The 13,604-nt window shown below is 32.3% G+C and overlaps 1 protein-coding gene across 1 annotated transcript in view; it reads right to left on the bottom strand.

Moving 5' to 3' along the window:
* Positions 1-13,604, bottom strand: part of LOC145676538 (putative ATP-dependent DNA helicase HFM1) — a gene marked incomplete at its 3' end in the record, with an annotated part of 337,334 nt that overhangs the window by 288,536 nt on the left and 35,194 nt on the right. Inside the window, exon 12 of the mRNA XM_081747367.1 lies at positions 12,205-12,380. Within this exon, the coding sequence (XP_081603493.1) occupies positions 12,205-12,380 (176 nt within the window). The remainder of the gene's footprint in view (positions 1-12,204; positions 12,381-13,604) is intronic.

The following is a 13,604-nucleotide window of genomic DNA, read 5'->3' as shown; positions in this document are numbered from 1 at the left end:
TGACCTACGATCCACTGATGGTCCGGATTGAAAATTTCCAAAGGTTTCTTCTTCTTCTTCTTTTTTTTAGGCACTAATATTGTGCGCTTCCATGATGAAGACTGGATATAAGAAAAGTAAATGTCCCAATAGAATGAACATTGTTCTTAAAGATACTTTTTCTTTTTTAAAAAAATCGTATATTTTTACACTTTTTCCTTGTGCCGACAGTTTGTCAATCTGCACGTTACGGAGTTTATATTGTGTATAATTGTTTCTTAAGGCAAATTACATGATAATGACGTTTATGTTAATTATTTGATTTCTACCTTACCACTTAGAGATGTGACGCTTTTAGAAATAAGTTCTTTAGATATTAGTCTTTCCACTAATACAAAGTATAAACTGGATGCAGTTAGCTAAGGATAGAAGTTAGTGGAGAGGTTTTGTGAACGCGGCATTGAACCTCCGGGTTCCATAGGCCATAGAGTTAGTTAGTTAGTTAGTTAGATATTAGTCTTTCTTTATATGAATTTCCTTGATTTTATTCGTAATTTCCTAAACGCATTTCCATTTTCTAAATCTGTACCCTTTCTCACCAGCTTTATTAGTCGTTAAAATATTTTATAATTGTAAATAAATTTACAGCCGTTGTCCTTGTTTGTACTAGACTTCAAAATACACCGTTCGCTTCACGCGTTTGTATAGAAAAAAACATGGCGATCACCATGGTAACGGAGAGGAAATAACGACATCACTATATCTGTCTATAGGTCCCGTCTCATATAGTTTCGCTACTGAAAAGGACGTTAAACTCAAAATCAACTCAACTCATAGGGCTATGGTGTTAATGTCAATGTTTCAAGAATAGTGCTATTACACTATTTAAATAGATATACAATATGAGGACATCTGGCCTCGATATAGACATAGCGTTTGCATCAAATTCTGTTGCGGAAGTTCTAATTTACCTGGGTTTATGGACTATTAGAGACAGTAAGAATATTTGCTCTCAATATAGAATGTTTTAAAGTAACACTTTCAACACATAATCTCAAAAGAAAAATCGAATAGGGTCAGATTTGAAAAGCACTCTGATCAGGAAACTGCGCCTCCGCTTCTTATCCACTTTTGATTAAGATAGGGATCTTGCAATAGAAAATTTCTCGAGCATTAGCCGAAAATCGTGCTGAACACCATCTTGTTGCACATAGTTTGCAGCACAACAAAAAGGACGTCATCAAACAATCTGGAGAGTATTTTTCTAAAAGTTTAACGTCAAACGATAATGTCATTTAAACTAAAGAGGATGGATGAATTAATGAAATAATTAGTGGTATTAAAATGTGGGAGGAAGAAACGAGACAATCTCGGACACAATAGTGTCCACCTCAAACTCGCGTGGCTGGGAATCGAACCAGCGATCCCTGTCACCAGAGTTGTGCGTTTTATCACTCAACCACTGTGTCCTCCATTATTCTTGGAGTTAAACTTACAATCATGCATAGTTTTAATGTTAATTCCTCGTCATCTTTAAAATATTAATACTTGAAACAAAACTTTCTACAAAGACATTATTGCCTCTTAGTGGTCACTCGACTTATATTTGTTCATTTACACCCATCATCGCGTCACAAAACTTGCAAATATATAATACGCTAACTGAGAAAATCACTTCAGCCGTCATTGCACGATATTTAAATGGGTATTTTGGTTAGATCATTACGAGTCTATGCTCTACGGTTACTAGTGTTCAAAAACTATTCAGCTCCAAGCTTCATTTCTCCATGACAATGTTTACTGGAACTTTTATTTCATTTAATGAACTACGTGTATTAACATGTGTTATCACTCAAATTTATTAGCACAGTCACAGAAATATATTCACTGTACATAACATAATGAAAAAAGTTTGATTGGATATGCACTAAAAATTGCTTCGGTTTGGAGTTATAGCCAACTAAACTCGTAAAAAATTGTATTCTATGATCATAGTTCTCAATAAGTCAAATACTGAGTATAGATGAGTAACTACCGTTTGTACTTGGCAATCAGGAGATCTTGAATTTGAATCCAGAGTGCGGCTACCCTGACTAGGGATTTCCCAGTTATTCTTCAGCCCCATCAGGCAAATACTAAAATATTATCTTATTATCTTAATTATACGTATAAGATCTGATCGAGTTCTTTCTTAATATTCCTTTCAGTATAAAACTACCTTTCGGTTGTATCTTGAGCTTCGATATTAAATAAATACAATAAATTAGACAACGCGAAATCTCATATATTGTATTATTTTTTTTTAAAAAAAAAAGTAATACTTTACGCAATCTTAATTATGGTTGTTCTCAAAAAAAATGTACAAGGAATTCTCCAATTTTCGTTATCATCAATTAAATATTCATCATCAGTACGCAAACTATAGAAAATAAATTTATTTCGCAACGCAACTATGTATATTCACTACATTGCTTTTTCATAGCTAGCTCAAGATGTAAAGATGTCGTTAGACTTGTGTTTATATTCTGATAAGGGAAACATTTTATTGATCACATTTTATAATATAGACATTAAAGGAATATAACACAAACAACCGAATCGAAAAAAATGAAAAGAAATTTTTGAGTTTTACGTCCCACGGTAACAACCGAATCGAGATATGAATTTATATCTTCATTACATGCATTAAGTATTTTTCTAGGCACAGTAAACCTCAGAATATATATTGATTTTTTAATTTTATGTCCATATGGAACACTACGGTTATGATGGACGATATCTGCTCTTTATGTGGGCTCTGAATCAGAACGAATCTTGAATTAGGTGCTGTAGAAGAATGCACATATCATGGTACAACGTCACTTTGATGTTACGTAGAACATCTCGCCTCTAAGAAAGTTAAATTCCACTGGTCCCGGCTCTATAATTATATTCAGAAAACAATCTCTTTCGAAAAGTACTTTTATAATGTATATTAAAATCATTTTTTTTTTGTTTTGTTTTGTTTTGGATCAAAATATCCAATATATTTCAATCAAAAATTTTCTTGTACGCCTTATATCTGGAAAACTATATACATATAGTGTAACCAAACCCAAACTATCACTTAACTCAGTACCGGTATGATGTGCTTATTCCGTAGAAAATATGAAAACTCGATTTAGGGGTCATTCAAAAATTTTGTGTCCCCTGATCCTAAAACTAATTATTGGCCAAGATCGCAATCTTTTGATCCATTTTTTTATCATTCCTAAAATTCTTATCAGTGTTTCTGCATAAGTACTGAACATAAATAGAAACAATGTTGCTTAATCTAAAATTTAAATATGTTGATAGTAATAGAGCATTTGTAGAACTTTCGTCCATTCCATCCATTTTCAAAAACTAAAACGAAGAGACTAAAATGTAGACACTTAAATATTTATGAGCAAAGTTTCATAAGAAGACAAAGAAAAAAACAGCTAAATTAAACTCAAAAAAGAAATAATTGAGGCAGAAAATTATGTAGTACGTCCATACTCCCCTCCTCCCATTCCTTACATACATTTTATTAGAAGCACAAAAGAGCTTTAAACAATTATATTTCATAACACTAATCGCATCATCTTTTAACTTGGAATGTTGTATAATTAGACGTAATATAATCTTAATTACCTTAACTATTCTCACGTGCTCGTTTGATATTTCACTATCCGGTATTTTAGTTAACAATTTAACGCAAAAAACAAAGAAACTTAATATTTATCAAACATGTCACCAGTCAAGGATACCTTAAAGAAAATATCCAGGGAAATTACAAATAATATATAAAAATACCCAAAGGAAATTATAACCAACATAAAAATAAAATTTCACGTTTTACCTCGTTCTACATTATAAATAACGTATCTACTAATTTCTCTCATGAAATCTGGAATATCTAATTGCTCCTTTATTTTGATAAAGACAGCTAATAAAAAAAAAAAACATACTTCAGGCTAACCTACTTAAAGAATGAAATGAAATTTCTAGTTTTATGCCCCACAATTATGCCCTTTAGACTAAGGGAGAGAAATGATTAAAGAAAGTGAATGCTTATGTAATTATTGGTGGAATACGAATGTGGGAGGAAACGAGTACCCCATAAAACCCACGTTCACGATGCCGTCCACCACAAAATCGCGTAGCCAGCAATCGAACCAGAGATCCCTCACACTAGAGGTGAGCGCTCTTCCAACACTATATCCCCTGAATAATTTACTAAAAATTACAGTTAGACTGCATCAATATATGTAGAACACAGGTTATCTTAAATCATTTAAAGGAAATAAAATGACTCATTATTGAAATTTTATAATTCAAATTATATTATTATTATTATTATTATTATTATTATTATTATTATTATTATTATTATTATTATTATTATTATTATTATTATTATTATTATTATTATTATAAAAAGAGTTATTAGTTTGGTACAGGATACAGATAAGATTTGGTGACGAGCTTTCGTTCGTGTAGCCATGAATCTTCGGATTTCTGAAGCGTTCACTTAGTTGATTAGTAGCGTTAGTAATATTAGTAATAGTCATATTAGTAGAACTATTTAAGTTTTGATCTCAAATACGGGTCACAAACAGTCGTAAATGATCTTTCTGATATAAAATCGCGCCAGAATTAGTTATATTACATTTTTAAATACGAGACTTAACACATTTTTAATTTGGGAATTATGAAATACTCGTAGAAATACTGAAAATAATTAAATATTAAAAGAAAGTACAAACAAAAGTTACATTTGTAGAAGAAAAATGGATTAGCAAATTTATATTTTTGTGCAATCTATGGTAACTAATTGTTACACATAATTATATATAAGGTATATAATAAATAATAAATAAATATATTACATATTATATATTTTCAAGAAATATATATTCAATGAAGAAATGGCTCTAACTAATTACCAATTTCCCATATCTGACCCGATATAGGCATAAAGCATTTTATAATTAATATATACTAAAATATATTTATTTATTATGGTACTTTAAAAATGGCACCAGTCTGTATTTTTTAAATACCAAAACTGCGTTGAAACTAATTATCGAAGTTGGAAAAATTATATTAGTACTACCAAAGTATTTTTCAAATGATTTGCGTCTATTTTAAAATATTTTTAAGAAAGTACTTTAGAAATAGAAAGATGGAAAAGAGTTCATCTTGAGTTCCATTTTTCTATGAAAAATGGGACAATTCTTGAGTTCCATGAAAAAAAAATTTTTACTGCTGAGATATGTTTGCTAGAGAACATCATCGACAAATTATGTCGGGCTCACAATTGAGTAGTTTTTTTCTGTTTTTGCATTTGGGATATAATCGTTTAATAAATTTACCTAATATATTTAACATAAAAGGTTTTATCGACAAATGTCATCAGAATATTTGTATTTCTAACAACGTTTCTACCATTACGTCATTAAAATTGTCTGTTGTGCACAATATTTTTTTCGATGTAACTTTTCAATTATCTAAAGAGGTTTGAATGATTTTTTACATGTTATAAATAATGCATTCGTCTATATGATATAAAAAAAATAATTTCTATTTATCCAATCAAAGGTTACGTAGAAAAACATTCTTAGAGAGCGAAGAGCTTGTAATGACAAGATTGTACCTATGTCATGGCCAAAAAAGTGTTCGTCAGGAACTTGTCTTTAAAAATTAAGAACTTTAAAAACATGTTATCTTGAGTCAACTTAAGGTCTAGAGGAAAGAAGGCTCTGACCATAGAATATTTCCTCTGACAATCTGTACCAACAGACTTCCTTACGTCTAATAAGAGGCGTTTTATTCGACGAATTATTATTCTGCAAGAAACTGTCTAGTACTGAATTTATTTTAAAACACAAATTTTACAGCAAACATGAAATACCAATAGTATTTAATTTCTTAGTTTCTGAAAAAAAAAAAACTGTTAGACACATCCATTGCCTGGGATTCCAAACAAAAACGAAGCTTTTCTTGTTCTTTCATTATTTCAGCTAGGTTTGATAAAATCATCATAAAGCTACGATTAGATCATCCTATAGAAATCTACAAAAGAGTAAATGGTTAATATTCTCAATTTCGAAGTCTCGGATACCAATTCCACAGCTAATCATCCTGACTTCTCACTAGCCGTATGCCACAATGGTACAGTGACCACCAGAAGTACACATCCGTCTTAACTCTAGTTCTTTTGATAATTATTTAAAAATAAATAGACTAATTTCGGTGTTTATTTAGTAACTTTTTCCGTATGTGTTTCGTTATTGTAGAGAATAAGATTGGAACTCGAAGAAAATATAAAATAATCACCTAGAACACGAATGATGCTAATTTAAGGAGCACAAAAAAATGAGAAATTGTAACAGGAAACCACGCCTTTTAGGCCACACTTTCTCAACTAATGTGTCGCGTAGCTCCATGAAATGTGTCACGGAATTTTAGAATTTAAAGAAAAAATATGTTATTCAGATGGCTCATAAAGTTGGACTTTATACGATACATTTATATTTTCTTTAGCACGAAACCTTTAATAACTGCTTAAAATCAATTTTGAGACACATTGCACTAATCAACGGCAGTATTAAGATTTTTGCAAAGCTCTGCCTCACCCACCCTTCCACTTCTTTTTCTCTGAATTTTAGAAAATAACTTAAAGAACAAGTAAGCTACATACTATCTACAAAACGCTATTAAACTAATAACTTGTTCCAAATCTTTTTCTTATAGACCGAAATTTTGGTGCGAAGTTTATGACGTCATAATTGTTGGATATTCAAATTTAGACTTATATGAAAGGTCTTGAAAATTATTATTATTAGTTCATATGATAGTGTTTTGTAGATATTATCTGGCTCAACAGTTATTAGTTCATATAATAGCGTTTTGTAGATACTATTTGACTCAACAGTTATTGGTTCATATAACAGAAGTTTGTAGATTCTATCTGGCTCAATATTTATTAGTTCATGTAATAGCGTTTTTCAGATACTATCTGGCTCAACACTTATTAGTTCATATAATAGCGTTTGCAAATACTATCTGGCTCAACTTTTATTAGTTTATATTATAGCGTTTTGTAGATACTATCTGGCTCAACACTTATTAGTTCATATAATAGCATTTTGTAGATACAATTTGGCTCAATAGTTATTAGTTCATATAATAGCGTTTTGTAGATATTATTTGACTCAACAGTTATTAGTTCATATAATAGCGTTTTGTAGATACTATCTGGCTCAACACTTATTAATTCATATAATAGCGTTTTGTAGATACTATCTGGCTCAACACTTATTAGTTTATATAATAGCGTTTTGTAGATACTATCTGGCTCAACACTTATTAGTTCATATAATAGCATTTACATTTTTTTACATTCTCCATTGTCTTTACGTTATTCACTAAAATTTAAAAACGTGTAAGTGAACTTAGAGATAGGGGTAATGCTCAATTTCCTTTGCCAATACTTAAATGATACTATGTAGAAACTTTCATAGTATATACTATTATAATTGATATTATAATTTATAGTCTTAAGAGTAATATAATCTATATTTATAGTAAAAAGAATATAATAAGTGTGTCGCTATGTTGTGAGCGTTCTATAAAGTGTGCCGCTAGTCAAAAATGATTGGAAATCTCTGTTTTAAATAATAGGATTAGATTAGAATGACCAGTAACCAAGAGGATAAGTTATGTTTACACACTAAACATGAATCCAGGAAGCTATTCCTCAAATTATATTTCTCCAAAAGTACTTTTTTTCACTTAATGTTAATAAACTACATCATTACTTTTAAAAGGTCTGCATTCGATTTCTAACTGAAAATTTTCCCTGTTTTTTTGTCAGTTTCTACAGATAACCCGCCAGCTCTTAATTTTTACATGTACCCCATTCCTGATTAACATTTATATGACTCGATGAACGCACTACAAGATAACAGATTATACAGATGTTTTACATACAATATAAACTACCACTAAACCAAAGCTTATGGGGCCCGCAGTAGCTCAGTAGAAAAGCGTTTACCTCTGGTTCGATCCCAGCTTGGCCAAATGTATTTTGGGGTGGACAAACACCGTGTGTGAGGGGGGATTATCTCTGGGTTCTCCTGTTTCCTAGCACTTCCCTCTTTCCACTATTTCCTTCATTTCTCATCATCATCGTCTCCTTTGGTCTAACTGGCATAATCGTGGGACGTAAAACTTAAAGATTTCAACAAAGCTTTATTATGTAGCGAAATAATGAAACATGTAACTAATAGACAAAGAGAATGTATTTATCATACCGAATTTGAAAGCGTTCTAAGGATCCTTTATATTAAATAAGTAATGCTTATATATATATATATATATATATATATATATATACAAGGGGGGACCCAAAAGAAACCGGATTGAAAGAGCGCTGCCGCTCCTAGGCGTAGTAGAGAGTTCTGCTAGGTGGGTCTAGTAGAGACCTTCCCAGATCAGTTGGCCAAGCGGCATCTGCGTAGGAGGTTAACGTTTGATCGTATTATTATTTTTCTCAACTGTTCTCGTTTGCCGCCTGCGAAATCGTTATGGCAGATTCAAAGGAACAAGGAATGTATTTGCTTCCTACTTGGAAAATCGGAAACGAAAACTTACCAAATGCTTCAACAGGCTTTCAAGAAGGATACTATGAACCGCACACAATTTTTGAGTGGTTTGGGCGCTTTAAGTATGCTCGTTCTGGGTGCTCTTCATCATTTCGAAACGACGAAAACATCGAACAAATCTGCCCCAAAATCAGCGAGGATCGTCGTTTCATGATCGATGATATTTCAAAACAGGTAGGAGTGAGTTGGAGCTCGTACCAGCGTGAGGTTTTGCAAATGAGACATATTGCCGCTAAGTTTGTTTCTCGCTTGCTCGCTTGTGCACGTGCATCTCCCTCCCCCCTTCGTTGTAAATACACATTACATAAAATGACAAGCTAGTCGTGAAAATAGCAATGCTTTCCGAAACTTTCTGCATCATGTTTCCGTTTGGGGCATAAAAGAAAGCGGAGTTTTGCAAAAGTAGTAGTTTAAGGCGATTTCCTGAAGGTTGGAGGAAAAGGATTCACCAAGTAAAACAGTGTTCCCCATTCACATCACAGATGCCTCAAGACATTTAGACAAAATCAAATTTAATTCAAATGTAGTGGTAGTTATTAGTGCACCCCCGTCAGAAAATCCTGGATCCGACCCTGTATTCATATATATATATATATATATATATATATATATATATATATATATATATATATTCATAATAAACAGCAAATTTCTCAGTCTGTGCATCACACTAATTTCTGAACAGCTAATAGCCACGCTAATAGATGTCTCTACCTGGGGTACTGGGTGTTAAACTGTGCCAACCGTTTGCCGACTTAAAACTATTGTGATATTTAATTGCAACTTAAAAACTCTGTTGTTTCAATTTAATTATTTAAGAAAAATAAATGTGTTAAATGTACTAATTAGAGTTGTTAATTAAGTTTGATTTTAACTTATAGTGTACAGCAATCCGAGTCTTCCCGGAAGGTAAGTCCGGAGTTTAAACCTTGTGCTCCTTCATCAGAATTTAGGGTACAATATGTTCCTGTACCCGACATTCCCGTGTCCTGGGTACTCACATTATTAACATTGGTCTAATCCTTACAAGTTAGTGACTGGGAACAAGTCTTTAGATGAACATGTAACTTTGTTTAGGTCCTGGGAGATTGTCTTTCAAAAATTCCATACCATTTTCCATTATTACTGTTTTTAATGTAAAACGGCCTCTGACCGGCGTATCTAGAACGTTGCTAATTTAATATATTAAATTGAAAGTCACTATGTTTTGTGACTTCGTACCTATTGAACCACCCGACAGATTTCGATCAAATTTTCAACATTGATGAGGTTCGGCCTGGGATGGTTTTTATAATTTCACTTTTATGGTAGAACTTACGGGAGAGGGAGGAGAGGGAGGAGACATATCTAAAAATAAATAAAACTTAGTAACTCTTGAACCACCCGACTGATCACAATCAAATTTTCAACATAGATGAGGTTTGGGGTCTGGGATTGGTTTTATCATTTCACTTTGACGGTGCAACTTAGGGGAGGGGAGGAGAGGGGAAGATACTTAAAAATTGATCGAAAATGACCGATATTAGTGTCTAATCCATAGTTTTCGGGATCGCTGAGATGAACAGTGACACTTCCGATGCTGTTTAAATCCAAACTGAGGCCCGCAACTTAGGGGAGTGAGAGGGGGAGATACATAAAATGATCGAAAATGATTAATATTAGTGCCGAATCTTCAGTTATCGGGGTCGCTGAGATGAACAGTGACATTTCTGATGTCGTTCAAATCTAAATTCAGACCCACAACTTGAGGGAGGAAGAGGAGAAATATATAAAAATGATCGACCTATATTAGTGTCAAATCTATAGTTTTCGAGGTCACTGACATGAACAGTGGTACTTCCGATGACATTTAAATCCAAATTCAGCCCGCATTTCCTTTTATGTCCAAAATGATACGTATTTCCCCCGTGCGAAGAACGCGCAATCTGCTAGTAATAAATAAACTAATAATGCCACATTTGCAAAAAGAAGGATAATTCTCTGTGGAAAAGGAAAGAATATGTAGATACGCACAGCAGGAATTTAATTCTGAAGTTTACTCGTGGTGCAAAGACCTTCACCCACTTTGAATGACTTGGAAGAACAGTCTCAAGCCTTCAAATGACACAATAACGTGAGAGTGTCGAGTGAAGGAAGCGAACCGAAACAAATAAAAGAACCAGTTCACAAACGCGTTTCCTTCCTTCTTTCTCTTGTGACTCTTTGCAAAAGGGTTTCTTTTATGCAGGGATAAACAAGTGACTTGTTGTTGTTGTCGTTGTTGTCGTTGACGTTAATGAGCAAGGTTAATGTTCAAGAAGAACATGATACATACAAATCTAAAAATTAGGAGAATAGCACATATCCTTGGAATGAACAAATTTGTTTTTTGACACTTGGATGCCTCTTGTTGAAAACATCACTTTTTCATTCATTCTACGTTCAAATTAATTACAAATATCAGAATTATCACGTAAATTGTCCCACTCTTTCGTTATTTTTATAAGGACTGGTTCTACAGAAGCAAATCTGACAAATCAATGAACGATAACATTCACTGATTCAAATTCGGTCCAACATAAAATCATAAGAACTGTATTTGAATTGAAAATATGAACAGATTATGAGTAGCATCAAAAACATTACTCATTCTTATATTAAAAAATACATAGAAATGAGTACAAAGAATTTCATATACCCATATAGCCGTTTTCTTTCATATTTACAGTTATATTTATCACAAGATTAGGAAGAAGGCTACTGGACTTAAAAGGTTGAGCCCATGAAAAAGGTGTCTAATGGGATTCCGTAACGAAACGAAACGAATCTATTGTTATTTTGCTTTACTATGATCAATACTCATTGGCGTCACTTTGCAGAAATAGTTCTAACATAATTATTAATACGTTCATGTTTTCTAAACTTGTGATTGGCTGGTGGGTTGGATTGGGGTTCGATTGTGGCTTTATGCAGAGTTATTTTGACGCGTGATTAGTGCCATAATAAAAGAGTTAGATTAACATGTTTCCTGCAGTAATCAGGCCTTTAGTATGACGCTAATCATACGTCAAAACGACTCTGCATAAGGCCCCATATGTTTAACCCTTTAATTTGAAGAATTTCTAGGAACAAAGATAAATAAACTAAAATTTACTATTCCTGGGTATAATTGGCTAAAATTACTGTTATATTATTCACTTTAGTACATGTCACAGCAAAATAAACTAAGTTAAATCATAGTTAAGAAATATAGAAGTCGGTCCCCCTAAATTTCCCTTGTAACTTTTATTGAATACGATCCAAGGTATCTGAATTCTAGGCAAAGAAACGCTTCCTCCACCCCAACAAACGTTATATTGCTCCTCTCGTTCCTCGCTTTCCACAAAATGATTCAAATTTGATTCGATGATCCTATCATACGAAATATATTCATCATTTAAATTCAATTTCTAAACTATTCTGATTTTCACCCCAATATACCACCATCCCTAATTCTAGGAATAACTCTGAGTCATTTAGTAATATATACTACATACATGAAGGTAAAAAAAGTTAAAAATAAATATTTACTGACCTTTAAAGATTCCCTCGTCATAATGACCGCAACTGCACTTGTATCATATTGAGGTCTTCCTGCACGACCTATCATCTGAAGTAATTGACTTTCTGAGTATTCCGTGTACTCACCAGCAATATATTGTTGTGTTGACTTTATTACCACTAGGTGAGCTGGTAAATTGACTCCCATAGCTGCATTCATACATGATAAAGAAAAAAAGAAAGAAAACCTGTTGGAATGAATATTACTAAATAACAGCTAAAATTAGTAGTACTGTAACATTTTATAAACTAATACACGAAAAATGGAAATTGTAAAAGTTAAAAACGTTACCCGTAAATTTTTACAAACATTATTATATCTCCTTAATTTACATACATCTTACAAAAGCGTTCAGCCTAAGAGAAAGCATTTCCTTCTGAAGCTCGCCCACGTTCTGATGCGAATGCAATTGTATTTTAAAACAAAGTACTATCCCCTTAATAGAATTATTACAGTTAGTTTGTTGATCTTTGTAGTTATTTCAAGGATCTTTATTGTCTACTTTAAGCAATATATTTCTCTTTAACTTTATCTGAACGTTTCCTAATTCTGGGTAAGCTCTCTAGTTTACTGTGACAAACTATTTTCATCAAATTGATGTAAGAATCAACTCCCTACACTTTCCATACATTTTTTATAGTACTGGTATTTATACATAAGTTATAACAATCCTAAAACAAGATTAAAATATGAAAAAGTACTGTTCACAACTTTATATTTTCACTGAAGAAACATATTATTACTAAGCATTTTCTTTAAAAGAAATCACAGAACTAGATAATTGTTTACCAAAAGAGCACACTTACAAAACAGTCCAAATTATTCAGCAATTTTACATGAAAGTAATTTCTTGCTACATGAACATTACCACAGAGACATCCAAAAATGTTATCTTAAATGTTTGTTTCGTAGTGTTCAATTTTCTACAAAATTTGCGAGGCATAAGGCTATGCTAGATTATATTAACGTTTCTTCGTACAGAGTGTCCAAATAAATAATGATTATCTATATATTAATTGCACTATATTAACTTGGTATACATGTATCATTTAATAATTGCCGAGAAATGATTTTTCTCAGCGGCGTTTTCTTAAAGCATCAACAGCAACTAGTACTCACATCTCACACTATCAATCGTTATGTGTAGATGTATCAAACAAAAATTCTTATTCAAGAAATTTGTGTCATTTAGAATATCACCACTGTTAACTGTTTATTGTCTCAAACCCCGATGAAGAAAATGTGAATAAATGTTTAAAATTTCAGTAATATTGAATGATAGTTGAATACCAAAGTAATTCAAGTCGGTTTAACCCCTTAACATCTTAATTGATATTACATATTGAGTCACATTATATTGAATCTCCACATGT

This window comes from Thermobia domestica, unplaced genomic scaffold (assembly GCF_964235325.1).
Source record: "Thermobia domestica unplaced genomic scaffold, izTheDome1.hap1.1 HAP1_SCAFFOLD_203, whole genome shotgun sequence".
NCBI classification, from domain to species: Eukaryota; Metazoa; Arthropoda; class Insecta; order Zygentoma; family Lepismatidae; genus Thermobia; species Thermobia domestica.
This window is presented reverse-complemented; position numbering and strand designations above follow the sequence as displayed.